Source organism: Pseudochaenichthys georgianus, unplaced genomic scaffold (genome assembly GCF_902827115.2).
Source record: "Pseudochaenichthys georgianus unplaced genomic scaffold, fPseGeo1.2 scaffold_428_arrow_ctg1, whole genome shotgun sequence".
NCBI classification, from domain to species: domain Eukaryota; kingdom Metazoa; phylum Chordata; class Actinopteri; order Perciformes; family Channichthyidae; genus Pseudochaenichthys; species Pseudochaenichthys georgianus.
Window position 1 is genome coordinate 231,145 of NW_027262993.1, and position 21,746 is coordinate 252,890.

Consider the following 21,746-nt stretch of genomic DNA (forward strand, 5'->3'; position numbering starts at 1 on the left):
GTATTGAATTAGGGTTAGGGTATTGAATTAGGGTTAGGGTTAGGGTTAGGGTATTGAATTAGGGTTAGGGTTAGGTTATTGAATTAGGGTTAGGGTATTGAATTAGGGTTAGGGTATTGAATTAGGGTTAGGGTATTGAATTAGGGTTAGGGTATTGAATTAGGGTTAGGGTATTGAATTAGGGTTAGGGTTAGGGTATTGAATTAGGGTTAGGGTATTGAATTAGGGTTAGGGTATTGAATTAGGGTTAGGGTATTGAATTAGGGTTAGGGTATTGAATTAGGGTTAGGGTATTGAATTAGGGTTAGGTTATTGAATTAGGGTTAGGGTATTGAATTAGGGTTAGGGTATTGAATTAGGGTTAGGGTATTGAATTAGGGTTAGGGTATTGAATTAGGGTTAGGGTATTGAATTAGGGTTAGGGTATTGAATTAGAGTTAGGGTATTGAATTAGGGTTAGGGGCTATTTACCATGCCGGTAATGCCGTGTACAATTAGATTATTTTGGGCTACGAGGTGGGAAAGTGTAATGGCGGGGGTTAAAAGTTAAGTTATGGAAGTCCATCCAATAGCTGTTGAGATGTTAGGGTTAGGGTTAGAGATGCAGCGCTAAGAGGATTCGTTTTTAATGTGTAATGGATATAATGTGATAACTGCGATCTTATTTGCACCCCCAGGTTTTTATCTGTTTTACTGGATTATTGCATTGTCATTAAACCTGTAGATCAAAGAGCTCTAACGTTCGTAAACTTGACATGGGCCTCTAAATATTTTTAAATGAGCGTCAGGTGTATACACTAACTCCAAACACCAGAGAGGACCGACATCAGTAACAGTCATCGTTCTTCTCTTAACTCATACGGACACATAATGAATTACCTTTATTTTGTAAATAACGTCCTGCACTGAGCTTCTCTGTGTTAGGCCATTTATATTTCACACATACTTTATTTACTATAGACGCTACCCTCACAAAATGGCCAAGAATGCACCGCGATTCCCATTCCTATTGCAGCGTCAGATCATAAAACTGTTTTATTTTTGTAGATAATGTGACAAAATACCCATCCTTTAAAACATGCATTGGTTTTGATTGGCTTGAGGCGTCATCTACCCGCGACTGACTGACTATGGTTGAGGCGTGGTGGTTTGCGAGGAATTATTCCAGGTGAATTTGCCCTCATACATTTCAGGGGGAATAATTTGAGAACCTGGTCCGTCTCGACCTAACATGGTCATTTCACAGGAGTCAGGGTACAGCAGAAACCCAGAAAAAATGCTGATGTAATCATCGCCGGCTATCACGCCGTTGAAGCTTTCGTCCTTCACCTGCAGCCACACTTTGTTCCCCACCAAGAGGTGCAAGATGACGGTCATCGTGGCGGTGGACAGGTTGTTCACTTCAGTCACCATTGCCATACGATCGAAGTTTTTGTACAAGCCGACAACGGCGGGCTTCCCGGAGACGGCCAAGCTGAAGCTGAAGACAAAGGTGCCGTTGACGGGCGCAGTGTACATTCCCATCTCTGTGTTGAAGTGGCCCTGCTGGTTGAAGATGACTCGATTGAAAGGAATGGGCCAGTTTGGACGAGGATAGGGGCTGTCCAGAGCGGCGGAGAATGAAGATTTAATGGGCGTTGAGCATGGCCCGGGGACACCCCTCACACCCAGGTCGCCCTTGTTGCCCTTAAGCCCCATGGAGCCTGTGTCACCGTGGGCACCATTGTCCCCTTTGTCCCCATTGAACCCGTTATCTCCTGGAAGTCCATTTGTGCCGTTTATCCCATCGGTGCAGTTACACATCCCCTGCTCACCTTGATCCCCCTTCAGGCCGTCCATGCCGGGGTTTCCCGAGGTTCCCAGGTCCCCCTTAGGGCCATTCATACCTTTCTGTCCCATCGGTCCCTGGACCCCAGGAATACCTCGAGCTCCGGCTGGTCCTGAGGAGCCTTGTAGACCCGGCGGACCTGGCACACTTTCACAGGATGCGGGACAAATACCGTCTTCTCCCTGAGGTCCCAAAGGTCCTGGGGGGCCTTCAGATCCGAAGTCCCCTTTGTCTCCTAGAGACACAATAAGGACACATGCATTAGGGCTGCTCTATTAGGGGACAAATAACTAATTGCAATTAAGATATGATTTACGAAATATGGAATATGGAAGATGGTATGATCATGAAACAAAATGTACATTAACATGATGTAATTGAGTATATATAGACCTCTCTGCACTTACACAACACACATTTAGAATAATGTGCAGCCCTAATATGAATTACATTTAGAAATGTCTTTGTGAACCCAACCAAAGTTTAGCTATAGCAAAATGGGAATGTGACGTCATCTACTCCCAGTATATGTGCTGGAAGATTAATTACGCTGTTTTGTTAGCATAACATTAGCTGTCCGGATGACTCTCTAGTCAATGAACCTGTAAATCTGAAGGTCCTGTTTGTAAACCTGACATGGTTTCCTATTGCATTGTCAGATCATAAAACCGTTATATTTTATTTCAGTCGAGTCATGACTTCCATTTAGCATAATCTGTACAGTGATCTCTGCAGACCTTTGAAGCCTCGTGAGCCTTTCACCCCGGAGAGTCCGGTGCCGCCACTGTGACCCTTCTCCCCCAGGTCTCCCTTCTGACCTGGAACCACAGACAAAGACAGAACAAATATTACAAAACAAATCACAGGCAAGACGAGCTGACCTGCATCCTTACCTGTTCCATAGTGATGTCACTATAAGATAAGTTCAGTCGTTTAACAGCAACAGGGTAAGGATGAAAAACAGGACAGAACAGATTCACACAAGATTAATGCAATTCAAGATCAAATCAAAGATACAAATGTGTAAACATGGAGTCCAATCATCTTATTTTATTATCAAGCTTTATATTTACTTTTGCACTAATGTGTAACCAGCATGTTGCAGATGATTTTATATGTTAACCTGGAGGGAACACAGGGATTTTAGCCTCTGTAGACCATTTACATGCACTAAAACCTATAGAACTACCGGAGAGGGAAAAGACAAAAAGCAGAATAAGGACTCTTTATTATTTGGGATAATGTAGGCACAGCTTAGCATCAGTCTAGCTTAGCATCAGTCTAGCTGTTTAATCCAGAAATGGTACATATTAAACGTTTTAATGTAACGTGCTATTGTGTCCACAGGATTGTGACGAGTCAGAGCTAGCATGTAGCTGTACATGCTAACGTCTGAGGCCGGTGTGTTTGAAGTGAAGTCTTGCATGTTGAACTCACCCTTGATCCCCTGAACGCCGGTGAATCCTCGCGGCCCGGCGAAGCCCGTCATCCCTCTCCCCCCGGGACTCCCAGGAGTTCCTGAAAGGGATCACACACAGGTATTCATTTTAAGGCCCTGACACACCAAACTGACCCCAAAGAACACGTCCCGACGGACCCGACTGTGGTGTCGCCTCACGTCTCTGCGTCTTGGCCAACAGTCGCACTGGAACACACCGCAAAGACTTCAGCCGACGGCCAAGTAGAACGTACGAACTGCGCATGCGTGAGTGGCAATAACTCTCCTTACCACCAGGCGGCGGTAGTGTGTATTCACCATTCAAAAGAGGCAACAACCGGAAGACAGACTGTGTGATACACCGAGAGAAGAAGAACAGACTGCGTGATATAAACAAACAACAAATAGCGTGTGCGTTCCATTTTCACTCACATCCATCACTGACTGTTTCACAGACTGTTTCACATAACGACTTATAATCGAAAACATTTTTAATGCGGTACTGGCAGTATCAGCCCTTGGACTGTTGCTTGCGGAAGCAGATAGCAAGATAGCACTTCCGTTTAGCTTCTCATGCACTGATTCGCTAAGCTGAACAGCCAATTAGAGTGATTTATTTTGTCGACAGCCTCCGCTCCCGATTCAACTTGTTCAATCGGGAGCGGAAGTGTCGGCACGACCGAAAAGACACGACGGTGCGGGACACACCAATCTGAGTAGGGCGACAGGACCAGCCCCACCTAGTGTCAGCAGAAAGTATTAAAATAATAATTACAACAAAATGCAAAAAATTAATTAAAACATATATTAAATATATTTTAAGATCATGTTTAATCCTCTGATTCGTCTCATTGCTGTTTTAGTCTGTGTTCTTCTAATTAGTGCCTACAGTGTGTGCCTATTGAGCTGTTTGGAGCCATGCGGGACAAAACCCGATCCTGCCCCTCCCTCTGACTGTCTGAATGAACGGTGACTGTAAAAACTACACTGGGCATGCTCAGAGTATTTTCCTATTTAATGTGTGTGGCAAAAAATAATGCCCATAGGGGCAAAGTGCTGCCCCTATGGGCATAGTGAACTTCCATATTCTGATAACTGTTATACGTTCTACAGCTCAAGGACACAGGTGTCTAATAGCCATATGAAAGCAGATTTCTGAGGCGTTCCGCCGCGACACAAAACTCTGTCTGCCCGCCCTATCTTATATAAGCTTTGCTATTATGTGACTGTTGTGCACACTCCTGCAGACTATCCTCTACTCTGTGAGGCCTTTGAAGCTTCAAATAAATAACCAGAAGACAACGCTGCCTGCTTCCACCAGTGTATTATTGATTACTCTCATTGTAGATCTTTACAGTATTGACGAGTTTAAAATATCCACAACAAAGGCACCCCCACCGCTCTGCACTTTTATACAGCAGAACAATTCAAACAGCAGAACCACAAGGTCTGCCCTAAGAGGGGTCTGTGTAGCCCCTCGTAGGTCCAGTTCCTTTGGTAAACACGGTTTCTCTGTGAGGGCACCAACACTCTGAACACAATACCAATACAGATAAGGAATAACACCTCCTATCATGCATCGAACCACTATCTTAAGAACTGGCTTTTAAGCAATCAACAATGTGAACACTTTTCACTGTATCAAGGTATGATAGTATGGCAACGGCAGCTTTTCCTTTCTCCTGTAATATGACTTGATCGCTTTAAACTCGGCACACTGAGCTCTGATTGGTCAGCAGGCGGTGCTTTCACTGAGTTGATCTCTTAGCCTTCGACCTAACCTGCTCTGGACCAGGGGCTGTACTACGAAGCCGGTTTTTCGCTTTCCGGCTAACTTCAGGGAAAACTCTGGGTTTCCGGTCGTACGACGCTGGTTCTCTTTTTAGATAGATCTCCATGGTAACTGATGCATAAAATAAGTATTTGTACTCCACTACTTCCCACCTCTGGTTTTCACATGCTTCCTGTTTTCCACCACCAGGTGAATAATGTGGACTACATACCTGGGAGGCCCCGGTCCCCTTGGTCCCCTTTGGGCCCCGTGATGCCCTTACAGTGGGAGCACAGGCAGGACGGAGGGATCTGATCCAGCGATATGTCGGGCAAGCTCATCAGGAAGGAGCAGATCGTAGGGTTCGGCATGGGGGGGGAATTCATCGGGCCTTCGGGCATGTAGGTCGTGTTGGGCATGGTAAGGTGCGGGGTCCCGAAGTCCCACTCCGTCATGTTCATGTCCGCCGGGTTCATGTCCGCCGGGTTCAACATGCGGAGCTGAGGGTGTTCACTGTTGGAGCCGTTAGGCAGATGCATGGCTGAGTGGAGGGAGGGCAGGAGGAGGAGTCCCAGCAGCCTCCACAACATCTGCAGGAGGAAGGTTTGTTTATCACGTGTCACATGACCGTTTTATTATTCTACTATTTTAATAATTACACAGTTTATACATCCGAACACAATTAGTAGAAGCAGGAGGACAGAAAGCAGAGATTATACAGAGGGCGCCCTCCCGTCAGTCATCCAGTCGCAGGATAAAGAAAAAGTTCAGATAATTCAACAATTAAATACGCACACAGATAAATTCTATACATGCACATACATATGTACACATATACATACACACACCCATCTCCAGGGGAAATAACATAATTAAGTAAAAACTATTAAAAAGTATCCTACAAGTCCACGTTCAGATAACAAGACAGTTTCATTTCACATCATATATAAACTATGATAATTAATACAATTAGAATGATATTTATTATTGTTGTTATCATTATCATATATCCATATAATCTGTTTTTAAGTGAAGCCAATGATCGGGAAAAAATTATATATATTTGTTTTTCTCTAAAATAAACATTACTATAAATCTATTCACGCTAGAAATACATGAAATGATTGCACTAGAATTCAAACATTACATGCGTCGATGAAGATGGCGCCGTGTCTCTAGCTCCTCTCACTCGCATTGTTTCCGTTATATTTGTTATGTTGCATCGTTGGAGGAGCTCGGTCACAAGAAGTTCATTGCCTTTTCTAAACTGTAGCTTTGTGCATATGACAATAAAACCTTTGCATCTTTGCAATACATGTAATAATGTAGGATACAAATAAGTTCAATACCTGAGTACTTCTACTTTTACTTAAGTACAAGACCTGAGTACTTCTACTTTTACTCAAGTACAAGACCTAAGTACTTCTACTTTTACTCAAGTACAAGATCTGAGTACTTCTACTTTTACTCAAGTACAAGATCTGAGTACTTCCACTTTTACTCAAGAACAAGACCTGAGTACTTCTATTTTTACTCAAGTACAAGACCTGAGTACTTCTACTTTTACTCAAGAACAAGACCTGAGTACTTCTATTTTTACTCAAGTACAAGACCTGAGTACTTCTACTTTTACTCAAATACAAGATCTGAGTACTTCTACTTTCACTCAAGTACAAGCTCTGAGTACTTCTACTTTTACTCAAGTACAAGATCTGAGTACTTCTACTTTTACTCAAGTACAAGACCTGAGTACTTCTACTTTTACTCAAGTACAAGCTCTGAGTACTTCTACTTTTACTTAAGTACAAGACCTGAGTACTTCTACTTTTACTCAAGTACAAGCTCTGAGTACTTCTACTTTTACTTAAGTACAAGACCTGAGTACTTCCACGTTTACTTAAGTACAGGATCTGAGTACTTCTACTTTTACTCAAGTACCACATCTGAGTACTTCTACTTTTACTCAAGTACAAGATCTGAGTACTTCTACTTTTACTCAAGTACAAGATCTGAGTACTTCTACTTTTACTCAAGTACAAGACCTGAGTACTTCCACTTTTACTTAAGTTCAAGATCTGAGTACTTCTACTTTTACTCAAGAACAATACCTGAGTACTTCCACTTTTACTCAAGTACAAGACCTGAGTACTTCTACTTTTACTCAAGTACAAGATCTGAGTACTTCTACTTTTACTCAAGTACAATATCTGAGTACTTCTACTTCTACTCAAGTACAATATCTGAGTACTTCTACTTTTACTCAAGTACAAAATATATATATGTATAAAATAATATAAGCAAAGCCCGTGAGAACAAGAGGGGAACACTCACCGCTCGGTCGGCGTGGCGCAGCATCGTCTGTCTGTCAGAGGAGGACTGTTGAGAAGATGGGCAGCATCCAGCTTTGATCCATTTATAAACCTCGCCCAAAACAAAACTCCTTTCAGCGCGGACAAAAGGCTGAAGACGAGGAGGGCGAGGAGTGTCTTCGTATTGTCCCCATGAAGGAGAACTGGGTCTTCTCCCTGTGACCTCCTCCACAGCAAACTGCAGCGCTACATCCCCAGCCGAAAGAAGAGACTGTCTATCTCTCCATCTTTCTCCACCCTCCTTTCTCTCCAGGAAACTGGATTCTCTCTTTAAGGTGTACTCTAGTTTCCAGCACTGTGAACCCGCACATGTCGAGGACCCCAAAGATTTATGTAAGAAATGTATTGAAGAAGAATAAGAAGGAAGGAACCCCTTAGTAGTCATTGTGTACATTCTGCATGTGACCCTTCCTGGTGATAGGACACACACACACACACACACACGCACACACACACACACACACGCACACACACACGCACACACACACGCACGCAGTACAAGACCTGAGTACTTCTACTTTTACTCAAGTACAAGATCTGAGTACTTCTACTTTTACTTAAGTACAAGACCTGAGTACTTCTACTTTAACTCAAGAGTAAAATCTGAGTACTTCTACTTTTACTCAAGTACAAGACCTGAGTACTTCTACTTTCACTCAAGTACAATATCTGAGTACTTCTACTTTCACTGAAGTACAAGACCTGAGTACTTCTACTTTCACTCAAGTACAAGATCTGAGTACTTCTACTTTTACTCAAGTACAAGATCTGAGTACTTCTACTTTTACTCACGTACAAGATCTGAGTACTTCTACTTTTACTTAAGTACAAGACCTGAGTACTTCTACTTTAACTCAAGAGTAAAATCTGAGTACTTCTACTTTTACTCAAGTACAAGACCTGAGTACTTCTACTTTCACTCAAGTACAATATCTGAGTACTTCTACTTTCACTGAAGTACAAGACCTGAGTACTTCTACTTTCACTCAAGTACAAGACCTGAGTACTTCTACTTTAACTCAAGAGTAAAATCTGAGTACTTCTACTTTTACTCAAGTACAAGACCTGAGTACTTCTACTTTCACTCAAGTACAATATCTGAGTACTTCTACTTTCACTGAAGTACAAGACCTGAGTACTTCTACTTTCACTCAAGTACAAGACCTGAGTACTTCTACTTTCACTCAAGTACAAGATCTGAGTACTTCTACTTTTACTCAAGTACAAGATCTGAGTACTTCTACTTTTACTCACGTACAAGATCTCCTTTACATCCTAGTGTTCGGAGCAGTGGGCTGCCATATGTACGGCGCCCGGGGAGCAGTGTAGGGAACGATGCCTTGCTCAGGGACACCTCGGTAGCTCTTTGTTTTCCGGGGTCTTGAACCGGTGACCTTCCGGTTCCCAAGCCAAGTCCCTACGCCCTACGCCACTATATAGCCGAGTCCATATACTGTAGTACATTATTAGAATACAAAATGGCAGTTTTAACCAGAGAGGGGCCGTACGCGTGTGTTCTCTCTGTGGGCTGATTCTCACTGCGTTGAGACCTTTGGATATAGCAAGCACAAGACGAAAGTTATTACCTATATTCATTTTCAAATATATAAGCAACCTGTCCCTTAATCTTCCAAATCGTCGAGTACAATTATGGCCACTTTCTGGTTAACACTGACATTGTTGATCCTGAAGATGTCAGAAATGGATTCAGCATCCTCAATTACCCCCAGACTCCAGAACGGTCCAAATCGGCCACGTCCGCTATCTAGCTCTGGTCCACATCCAGTCAGCCATAATGCTAACTAACCCAACTCTGGCTAATGGTGCTAATGGCCCAAGAGATGCAGGTTAGCATCCGGCAGGTTCTATGTACTGGGGACCCTACTATATATCGATCTCATTACACTTTGGGGTACTCTATAACCTCTGCAAAGTTTATAGTTTATCAGAAACAGTTTGGATTTTAAAAAGTACGCAAATAAAGGAAACGTAAACGTCCTTTTCTTGAGTTCTGTCAGGGAGGAAAAGAGAGACAATCATTTCAAACCAAACCAGGTTTCTAACAAATCCCAAAAGAAAACCTGAACGTTCTGAGAGTTATCCACACATTCAGATTCAGAAAACTTTATTGTCCATTAGATGTACATATAATGGACATTTCGCCACACACAGTACAACAGTTAAGGTTGTATTGATGTCCCTCCTCTCTCACACTGCTGTGTGCACTCGAGTAATCTGACCTCAGAGCGCTCGCAGAGAACCGCCTGCTTTCATTACAGCGCCTCGTGGCATCATGTACGTGATCAAAGCGATACTACAAACATGAGCAGAAACACGCAGGTGACGTGAAATGCACGTGTACTTTTTCAACTGAGGCATAACATGTTGAAATTCCACTCATTTGGCAGGTGGTTCATAATGTTTTGTAAAAAGATAGTTCATTAAATGTGAACATTTCCAGAATGTTTGCACTAAAACAAAGGAAACATGTTGTTGTTGTTATTTACAGGTTATTATGCCTTTGCATCCGTTTCATCTTCTACTGTACGGCCATCAAACATTAACTAGTCCAGCCAACATTAGCAGCTTTACTGTTAGTTCTAATTCATTGTAAAATAGGATTTATATTGATAACTGTACTAGTATTTATATTTATCTGTATACATCTGTTTTAATTGTTGTGCTTTATGAGGTGTTTTAATGTGTACATGTATTGTATACCTGTTTTAATCTGACATCTCTTCTCTTTCAAGATGAACTTGTTCAATAAAGATATATAACCATAGCAATCGACTGTGTCTCAATGTGTCCCCTGAACTAAAGCCTGACTCTCCCTCGGGTGACATGTTTGAGTCGCTGCCGTCCTGCGAGCAGAGGTCAGTCACCCAGAGGTGGGAAATACTGGAGTACAAACACTTCGTTTCTGTACTTAAGTACATGTTTCTCGTATCAGTACTTTACTCCACTACTTTTTACTTTGACTTCTTACATGTTGAACACTAATACCTGTACTTTCTACTTCTTACATGTTGAAACCAAATACCTGTACTTTCTACTTCTTACATGTTGAACTCAAATACCTGTACTTTCTACTTCTTACACGTTGAACACAAATACCTGTACTTTCTACTTCTTACATGTTGAACTCAAATACCTGTACTTTCTACTTCTCTCATGTTGAACTCAAATACCTGTACTTTCTACTTCTTACATGTTGAAACCAAATACTTGTACTTTCTACTTCTTACATGTTGAACCTAAATACCTGTACTTTCTACTTCTTACATTTTGAACCCAAATACCTGTACTTTCTACTTCTTACATGTTGAACACAAATACTTGTACTTTCTACTTCTTACATGTTGAACACAAATACTTGTACTTTCTACTTCTTACATGTTGAACCCAAATACCTGTACTTTCTACTTCTTACATGTTGAACACAAATACCTGTACTTTCTACTTCTTACATGTTGAACCCAAATACCTGTACTTTCTACTTCTTACATGTTGAACACAAATACCTGTACTTTCTACTTCTCACATGTTGAACTCAAATACCTGTACTTTCTACTTCTCACATGTTGAACTCAAATACCTGTACTTTCTACTTCTTACATGTTGAACACAAATACCTGTACTTTCTACTTCTTACATGTTGAACACAAATACCTGTACTTTCTACTTCTCACATGTTAACCCAAATACCTGTACTTTCTACTTCTTACATGTTGAACCCAAATACCTGTACTTTCTACTTCTTACATGTTGAACACAAATACCTGTACTTTCTACTTCTTACATGTTGAACACAAATACCTGTACTTTCTACTTCTTACATGTTGAACCCAAATACTTGTACTTTCTACTTCTTACATGTTAAACACAAATACCTGTACTTTCTACTTCTCTCATGTTGAACTCAAATACCTGAACTTTCTACTTCTTACATGTTGAACTCAAATACCTGTACTTTCTACTTCTCTCATGTTGAACTCAAATACCTGTACTTTCTACTTCTCACATGTTGAACTCAAATACCTGTACTTTCTACTTCTCTCATGTTGAACTCAAATACCTGTACTTTCTACTTCTTACATGTTGAACTCAAATACCTGTACTTTCTACTTCTCACATGTTGAACACAAATACCTGTACTTTCTACTTCTTACTTGTTGAACTCAAATACCTGTACTTTCTACTTCTTACATGTTGAACTCAAATACCTGTACGTTCTACTTCTTACATGTTGAACCCAAATACCTGTACTTTCTACTTCTTACATGTTGAACTCAAATACCTGTACTTTCTACTTCTCTCATGTTGAACTCAAATACCTGTACTTTCTACTTCTTACATGTTGAACTCAAATACCTGTACTTTCTACTTCTCACATGTTGAACCCAAATACCTGTACTTTCTACTTCTCACATGTTGAACTCAAATACCTGTACTTTCTACTTCTCTCATGTTGAACTCAAATACCTGTACTTTCTACTTCTCTCATGTTGAACTCAAATACCTGTACTTTCTACTTCTTACTTGTTGAACTCAAATACCTGTACTTTCTACTTCTTACATGTTGAACTCAAATCCCTGTACTTTCTACTTCTTACATGTTGAACCCAAATACCTGTACTTTCTACTTCTTACATGTTGAACACAAATACCTGTACTTTCTACTTCTTACATGTTGAACTCAAATACCTGTACTTTCTACTTCTTACATGTTGAACCCAAATACCTGTACTTTCTACTTCTTACATGTTGAACACAAATACCTGTACTTTCTACTTCTTACATGTTGAACTCAAATACCTGTACTTTCTACTTCTCTCATGTTGAACTCAAATACCTGTACTTTCTACTTCTTACATGTTGAACTCAAATACCTGTACTTTCTACTTCTTACATATTGAACTCAAATACCTGTACTTTCTACTTCTCACATGTTGAACACAAATACCTGTACTTTCTACTTCTCTCATGTTGAACTCAAATACCTGTACTTTCTACTTCTCACATGTTGAACTCAAATACCTGAACTTTCTACTTCTCACATGTTAACCCAAATACCTGTACTTTCTACTTCTTACATGTTTAACCCAAATACCTGTACTTTCTACTTCTTACATGTTGAACACAAATAACTGTACTTTCTACTTCTTACATTTTGAACACAAATACCTGTACTTTCTACTTCTTACATGTTGAACACAAATACCTGTACTTTCTACTTCTTACATGTTGAACACAAATACCTGTACTTTCTACTTCTCACATGTTGAACTCAAATACCTGTACTTTCTACTTCTTACATGTTGAACTCAAATACCTGTACTTTCTACTTCTTACATGTTGAACACAAATACCTGTACTTTCTACTTCTCACATGTTGAACTCAAATACCTGTACTTTCTACTTCTTACATGTTGAACTCAAATACCTGTACTTTCTACTTCTCTCATGTTGAACTCAAATACCTGAACTTTCTACTTCTTACATGTTGAACTCAAATACCTGTACTTTCTACTTCTCTCATGTTGAACTCAAATACCTGTACTTTCTACTTCTTACATGTTGAACTCAAATACCTGTACTTTCTACTTCTCACATGTTGAACACAAATACCTGTACTTTCTACTTCTTACTTGTTGAACTCAAATACCTGTACTTTCTACTTCTTACATGTTGAACTCAAATACCTGTACTTTCTACTTCTTACATGTTGAACCCAAATACCTGTACTTTCTACTTCTTACATGTTGAACTCAAATACCTGTACTTTCTACTTCTCTCATGTTGAACTCAAATACCTGTACTTTCTACTTCTTACATGTTGAACTCAAATACCTGTACTTTCTACTTCTCACATGTTGAACCCAAATACCTGTACTTTCTACTTCTCACATGTTGAACTCAAATACCTGTACTTTCTACTTCTCTCATGTTGAACTCAAATACCTGTACTTTCTACTTCTCTCATGTTGAACTCAAATACCTGTACTTTCTACTTCTTACTTGTTGAACTCAAATACCTGTACTTTCTACTTCTTACATGTTGAACTCAAATCCCTGTACTTTCTACTTCTTACATGTTGAACCCAAATACCTGTACTTTCTACTTCTTACATGTTGAACCCAAATACCTGTACTTTCTACTTCTTACATGTTGAACACAAATACCTGTACTTTCTACTTCTTACATGTTGAACTCAAATACCTGTACTTTCTACTTCTTACATGTTGAACACAAATACCTGTACTTTCTACTTCTCACATGTTAACCCAAATACCTGTACTTTCTACTTCTTACATGTTGAACCCAAATACCTGTACTTTCTACTTCTTACATGTTGAACCCAAATACCTGTACTTTCTACTTCTTACATGTTGAACACAAATACCTGTACTTTCTACTTCTTACATGTTGAACACAAATACCTGTACTTTCTACTTCTTACATGTTGAACCCAAATACTTGTACTTTCTACTTCTTACATGTTAAACACAAATACCTGTACTTTCTACTTCTCTCATGTTGAACTCAAATACCTGAACTTTCTACTTCTTACATGTTGAACTCAAATACCTGTACTTTCTACTTCTCTCATGTTGAACTCAAATACCTGTACTTTCTACTTTTTACATGTTGAACTCAAATACCTGTACTTTCTACTTCTTACATGTTGAACTCAAATACCTGTACTTTCTACTTCTTACATGTTGAACCCAAATACCTGTACTTTCTACTTCTTACTTGTTGAACTCAAATACCTGTACTTTCTACTTCTTACATGTTGAACTCAAATACCTGTACTTTCTACTTCTTACATGTTGAACACAAATACCTGTACTTTCTACTTCTCACATGTTAACCCAAATACCTGTACTTTCTACTTCTTACATGTTGAACCCAAATACCTGTACTTTCTACTTCTTACATGTTGAACCCAAATACCTGTACTTTCTACTTCTTACATGTTGAACACAAATACCTGTACTTTCTACTTCTTACATGTTGAACACAAATACCTGTACTTTCTACTTCTTACATGTTGAACCCAAATACTTGTACTTTCTACTTCTTACATGTTAAACACAAATACCTGTACTTTCTACTTCTCTCATGTTGAACTCAAATACCTGAACTTTCTACTTCTTACATGTTGAACTCAAATACCTGTACTTTCTACTTCTCTCATGTTGAACTCAAATACCTGTACTTTCTACTTTTTACATGTTGAACTCAAATACCTGTGCTTTCTACTTCTCACATGTTGAACACAAATACCTGTACTTTCTACTTCTTACTTGTTGAACTCAAATACCTGTACTTTCTACTTCTTACATGTTGAACTCAAATACCTGTACTTTCTACTTCTTACATGTTGAACCCAAATACCTGTACTTTCTACTTCTTACATGTTGAACTCAAATACCTGTACTTTCTACTTCTCTCATGTTGAACTCAAATACCTGACCTCGAGCTCCGGCTGGTCCTGAGGAGCCTTGTAGACCCGGCGGACCTGGCACACTTTCACAGGATGCGGGACAAATACCGTCTTCTCCCTGAGGTCCCAAAGGTCCTGGGGGGCCTTCAGATCCGAAGTCCCCTTTGTCTCCTAGAGACACAATAAGGACACATGCATTAGGGCTGCTCTATTAGGGGACAAATAACTAATTGCAATTAAGATATGATTTACGAAATATGGAATATGGAAGATGGTATGATCATGAAACAAAATGTACATTAACATGATGTAATTGAGTATATAGACCTCTCTGCACTTACACAACACACATTTAGAATAATGTGCAGCCCTAATATGAATTACATTTAGAAATGTCTTTGTGAACCCAACCAAAGTTTAGCTATAGCAAAATGGGAATGTGACGTCATCTACTCCCAGTATATGGTGCTGGAAGATTAATTACGCTGTTTTGTTAGCATAACATTAGCTGTCCGGATGACTCTCTAGTCAATGAACCTGTAAATCTGAAGGTCCTGTTTGTAAACCTGACATGGTTTCCTATTGCATTGTCAGATCATAAAACCGTTATATTTTATTTCAGTCGAGTCATGACTTCCATTTAGCATAATCTGTACAGTGATCTCTGCAGACCTTTGAAGCCTCGTGAGCCTTTCACCCCGGAGAGTCCGGTGCCGCCACTGTGACCCTTCTCCCCCAGGTCTCCCTTCTGACCTGGAACCACAGACAAAGACAGAACAAATATTACAAAACAAATCACAGGCAAGACGAGCTGACCTGCATCCTTACCTGTTCCATAGTGATGTCACTATAAGATAAGTTCAGTCGTTTAACAGCAACAGGGTAAGGATGAAAAACAGGACAGAACAGATTCACACAAGATTAATGCAATTCAAGATCAAATCAAAGATACAAATGTGTAAACATGGAGTCCAATCATCTTATTTTATTATCAAGCTTTATATTTACTTTTGCACTAATGTGTAACCAGCATGTTGCAGATGATTTTATATGTTAACCTGGAGGGAACACAGGGATTTTAGCCTCTGTAGACCATTTACATGCACTAAAACCTATAGAACTACCGGAGAGGGAAAAGACAAAAAGCAGAATAAGGACTTTATTATTTGGGATAATGTAGGCACAGCTTAGCATCAGTCTAGCTTAGCATCAGTCTAGCTGTTTAATCCAGAAATGGTACATATTAAACGTTTTAATGTAACGTGCTATTGTGTCCACAGGATTGTGACGAGTCAGAGCTAGCATGTAGCTGTACATGCTAACGTCTGAGGCCGGTGTGTTTGAAGTGAAGTCTTGCATGTTGAACTCACCCTTGATCCCCTGAACGCCGGTGAATCCTCGCGGCCCGGCGAAGCCCGTCATCCCTCTCCCCCCGGGACTCCCAGGAGTTCCTGAAAGGGATCACACACAGGTATTCATTTTAAGGCCCTGACACACCAAACTGACCCCAAAGAACACGTCCCGACGGACCCGACTGTGGTGTCGCCTCACGTCTCTGCGTCTTGGCCAACAGTCGCACTGGAACACACCGCAAAGACTTCAGCCGACGGCCAAGTAGAACGTACGAACTGCGCATGCGTGAGTGGCAATAACTCTCCTTACCACCAGGCGGCGGTAGTGTGTATTCACCATTCAAAAGAGGCAACAACCGGAAGACAGACTGTGTGATACACCGAGAGAAGAAGAACAGACTGCGTGATATAAACAAACAACAAATAGCGTGTGCGTTCCATTTTCACTCACATCCATCACTGACTGTTTCACAGACTGTTTCACATAACGACTTATAATCGAAAACATTTTTAATGCGGTACTGGCAGTATCAGCCCTTGGACTGTTGCTTGCGGAAGCAGATAGCAAGATAGCACTTCCGTTTAGCTTCTCATGCACTGATTCGCTAAGCTGAACAGCCAATTAGAGTGATTTATTTTGTCGACAGCCTCCGCTCCCGATTCAACTTGTTCAATCGGGAGCGGAAGTGTCGGCACGACCGAAAAGACACGACGGTGCGGGACACACCAATCTGAGTAGGGCGACAGGACCAGCCCCACCTAGTGTCAGCAGAAAGTATTAAAATAATGATTACAACAAAATGCAAAAAATTAATTAAAACATATATTAAATATATTTTAAGATCATGTTTAATCCTCTGATCGTCTCATTGCTGTTTTAGTCTGTGTTCTTCTAATTAGTGCCTACAGTGTGTGCCTATTGAGCTGTTTGGAGCCATGCGGGACAAAACCCGATCCTGCCCCTCCCTCTGACTGTCTAAATGAACGGTGACTGTAAAACTACACTGGGCATGCTCAGAGTATTTTCCTATTTAATGTGTGTGGCAAAAATAATGCCCATAGGGGCAAAGTGCTGCCCCTATGGGCATAGTGAACTTCCATATTCTGATAACTGTTATACGTTCTACAGCTCAAGGACACAGGTGTCTAATAGCCATATGAAAGCAGATTTCTGAGGCGTTCCGCCGCGACACAAAACTCTGTCTGCCCGCCCTATCTTATATAAGCTTTGCTATTATGTGACTGTTGTGCACACTCCTGCAGACTATCCTCTACTCTGTGAGGCCTTTGAAGCTTCAAATAAAACCAGAAGACAACGCTGCCTGCTTCCACCAGTGTATTATTGATTACTCTCATTGTAGATCTTTACAGTATTGACGAGTTTAAAATATCCACAACAAAGGCACCCCCACCGCTCTGCACTTTTATACAGCAGAACAATTCAAACAGCAGAACCACAAGGTCTGCCCTAAGAGGGGTCTGTGTAGCCCCTCGTAGGTCCAGTTCCTTTGGTAAACACGGTTTCTCTGTGAGGGCACCAACACTCTGAACACAATACCAATACAGATAAGGAATAACACCTCCTATCATGCATCGAACCACTATCTTAAGAACTGGCTTTTAAGCAATCAACAATGTGAACACTTTTCACTGTATCAAGGTATGATAGTATGGCAACGGCAGCTTTTCCTTTCTCCTGTAATATGACTTGATCGCTTTAAACTCGGCACACTGAGCTCTGATTGGTCAGCAGGCGGTGCTTTCACTGAGTTGATCTCTTAGCCTTCGACCTAACCTGCTCTGGACCAGGGGCTGTACTACGAAGCCGGTTTTTCGCTTTCCGGCTAACTTCAGGGAAAACTCTGGGTTTCCGGTCGTACGACGCTGGTTCTCTTTTTAGATAGATCTCCATGGTAACTGATGATAAAATAAGTATTTGTACTCCACTACTTCCCACCTCTGGTTTTCACATGCTTCCTGTTTTCCACCACCAGGTGAATATGTGGACTACATACCTGGGGGCCCCGGTCCCCTTGGTCCCCTTTGGGCCCCGTGATGCCCTTACAGTGGGAGCACAGGCAGGACGGAGGGATCTGATCCAGCGATATGTCGGGCAAGCTCATCAGGAAGGAGCAGATCGTAGGGTTCGGCATGGGGGGGGAATTCATCGGGCCTTCGGGCATGTAGGTCGTGTTGGGCATGGTAAGGTGCGGGGTCCCGAAGTCCCACTCCGTCATGTTCATGTCCGCCGGGTTCATGTCCGCCGGGTTCAACATGCGGAGCTGAGGGTGTTCACTGTTGGAGCCGTTAGGCAGATGCATGGCTGAGTGGAGGGAGGGCAGGGAGGAGTCCCAGCAGCCTCCACAACATCTGCAGGAGGAAGGTTTGTTTATCACGTGTCACATGACCGTTTTATTCTACTATTTTAAAATTACACAGTTTATACTCCGAACACAATTAGTAGAAGCAGGAGGACAGAAAGCAGAGATTATACAGAGGGCGCCCTCCGTCAGTCATCCAGTCGCAGGATAAAGAAAAAGTTCAGATAATTCAACAATTAAATACGCACACAGATAAATTCTATACATGCACATACATATGTACACATATACATACACACACCCATCTCCAGGGGAAATAACATAATTAAGTAAAAACTAAAAAAGTATCCTACAAGTCCACGTTCAGATAACAAGACAGTTTCATTTCACATCATATATAAACTATGATAATTAATACAATTAGAATGATATTTATTATTGTTGTTATCATTATCATATATCCATATAATCTTTTTAAGTGAAGCCAATGATCGGGAAAAAATTATATATATTTGTTTTTCTCTAAAATAAACATTACTATAAATCTATTCACGCTAGAAATACATGAAATGATTGCACTAGAATTCAAACATTACATGCGTCGATGAAGATGGCGCCGTGTCTCTAGCTCCTCTCACTCGCATTGTTTCCGTTATATTTGTATGTTGCATCGTTGGAGGAGCTCGGTCACAAGAAGTTCATTGCCTTTCTAAACTGTAGCTTTGTGCATATGACAATAAAACCTTTGCATCTTTGCAATACATGTAATAATGTAGGATACAAATAAGTTCAATACCTGAGTACTTCTACTTTTACTTAAGTACAAGACCTGAGTACTTCTACTTTTACTCAAGTACAAGACCTAAGTACTTCTACTTTTACTCAAGTACAAGATCTGAGTACTTCTACTTTACTCAAGTACAAGATCTGAGTACTTCTATTTTAACTCAAGTACAAGACCTGAGTACTTCTATTTTAACTCAAGTACAAGACCTGAGTACTTCCACTTGTACTCAAGTACAAGACGTGAGTACTTCTATTTTAACTCAAGTACAAGACCTGAGTACTTCTACTTTTACTCAAGTACAAGATCTGAGTACTTCTACTTTTACTCAAGTACAAGCTCTGAGTACTTCTACTTTTACTCAAGTACAAGATCTGAGTACTTCTACTTTTACTCAAGTACAAGACCTGAGTACTTCTACTTTACTCAAGTACAAGCTCTGAGTACTTCTACTTTTACTCAAGTACAAGACCTGAGTACTTCTACTTTTACTCAAGTACAAGCTCTGAGTACTTCTACTTTTACTCAAGTACAAGACCTGAGTACTTCTACTTTTACTCAAGGACAAGATCTGAGTACTTCTACTTTTACTCAGTACCACATCTGAGTACTTCTACTTTTACTAAATTACAACATCTGAGTACTTCTATTTTAAGTCAAGTACAATATCTGAGTACTTCTACTTTAACTCAAGTACAAGACCTGAGTACTTCTACTTTAACTCAAGTACAAGATCTGAGTACTTCTACTTTTACTCAAGAACAAGATCTGAGTACTTCCACTTTTACTCAAGTACAAGACCTGAGTACTTTTACTCAAGTACCAGATCTGAGTACTTCTACTTTTTCTCAAGTACAATATCTGAGTACTTCTACTTCTACTCAAGTACAATATCTGAGTACTTCTACTTTTACTCAAGTACAAAATATATATATGTATAAAATAATATAAGCAAAGCCCGTGAGAACAAGAGGGGAACACTCACCGCTCCGTCGGCGTGGCGCAGCATCGTCTGTCTGTCAGAGGAGGACTGTTGAGAAGATGGGCAGCATCCAGCTTTGATCATTTATAAACCTCGCCCAAAACAAAACTCCTTTCAGCGCGGACAAAAGGCTGACGACGAGGAGGGCGAGGAGTGTCTTCGTATTTTCCCCATGAAGGAGAACTGGGTCTTCTCCTGTGACCTCCTCCACAGCAAACTGCCAGCGTCTACATCCCAGCCGAAAGAAGAGACTGTCTATCTCTCCATCTTTCTCCACCCTCCTTTCTCTCCAGGAAACTGGATTCTCTCTTTAAGGTGTACTCTAGTTTCCAGCACTGTGAACCCGCACATGTCGAGGACCCCAAAGATTTATGTAAGAAATGTATTGAAGAAGAATAAAAGGAAGGAACCCTTAGTAGTCATTGTGTACATTCTGCATGTGACCCTTCCTGGTGATAGGACACACACACACACACACACACGCACACACACACACCCACGCACACACACACGCACACACACACGCACGCAGTACAAGACCTGAGTACTTCTACTTTTACTCAAGTACAAGATCTGAGTACTTCTACTTTTACTTAAGTACAAGACCTGAGTACTTCTACTTTAACTCAAGAGTAAAATCTGAGTACTTCTACTTTACTCAAGTACAAGACCTGAGTACTTTACTTTCACTCAAGTACAATATCTGAGTACTTCTACTTTCACTGAAGTACAAGACCTGAGTACTTCTACTTTCACTCAAGTACAAGATCTGAGTACTTCTACTTTTACTCAAGTACAAGATCTGAGTACTTCTACTTTTACTCACGTACAAGATCTGAGTACTTCTACTTTTACTTAAGTACAAGACCTGAGTACTTCTACTTTAACTCAAGAGTAAAATCTGAGTACTTCTACTTTACTCAAGTACAAGACCTGAGTACTTCTACTTTCACTCAAGTACAATATCTGAGTACTTCTACTTTCACTGAAGTACAAGACCTGAGTACTTCTACTTTCACTCAAGTACAAGACCTGAGTACTTCTACTTTAACTCAAGAGTAAAATCTGAGTACTTCTACTTTTACTCAAGTACAAGACCTGAGTACTTCTACTTTCACTCAAGTACCATATCTGAGTACTTCTACTTTCACTCAAGCACAAGACCTGAGTACTTCTACTTTCACTCAAGTACAAGACCTGAGTACTTCTACTTTCACTCAAGTACAAGACCTGAGTACTTCTCCTTTTACTCAAGTACAAGATCTGAGTACTTTCTACCTTTTACTCACGTACAAGATCTCCTTACATCCTAGTGTTCGGAGCAGTGGGCTGCCATATGTACGGCGCCCGGGGAGCAGTGTAGGGAACGATGCCTTGCTCAGGGACACCTCGGTAGCTCTGTTGTTTTCCGGGGTCTTGTAACCGGTGACCTTCCGGTTCCCAAGCC

General features: G+C 40.7%; 1 protein-coding gene across 1 annotated transcript; it reads right to left on the reverse strand.

Annotated features, from left to right (window-relative positions):
* Positions 1-1,128: 1,128 nt before the first annotated feature.
* On the reverse strand, positions 1,129-18,533 carry LOC117442432 (otolin-1). The gene is made up of 8 exons (XM_034078428.1): positions 18,170-18,533; positions 16,231-16,311; positions 15,558-15,613; positions 14,891-15,031; positions 5,270-5,627; positions 3,266-3,346; positions 2,566-2,646; positions 1,129-2,063 (listed from the first exon to the last, which is right to left on the reverse strand). The coding sequence occupies exons 1-8, from the start codon at positions 18,531-18,533 to the stop codon at positions 1,129-1,131; spliced, it is 2,097 nt and encodes a 698-aa protein (XP_033934319.1).
* Between the last annotated feature and the right edge of the window lie 3,213 nt (positions 18,534-21,746).

What these genes read in the sequence shown, in the direction of transcription:
- LOC117442432 (XM_034078428.1), bottom strand. Translation starts at nt 18,533, where the DNA reads ATGCATCTGCCTAACGGCTCCAACAGTGAACACCCTCAGCTCCGCATG. An exon ending in AGGGGACCGGGGCCTCCCAG is followed by an intron (nt 3,347 to 5,269) that starts GTATGTAGTCCA and finishes GATCCCTTTCAG; the next exon opens with GAACTCCTGGGAGTCCCGGG. An exon ending in AGGCTCACGAGGCTTCAAAG is followed by an intron (nt 2,064 to 2,565) that starts GTCTGCAGAGAT and finishes TTGTGTCTCTAG; the next exon opens with GAGACAAAGGGGACTTCGGA.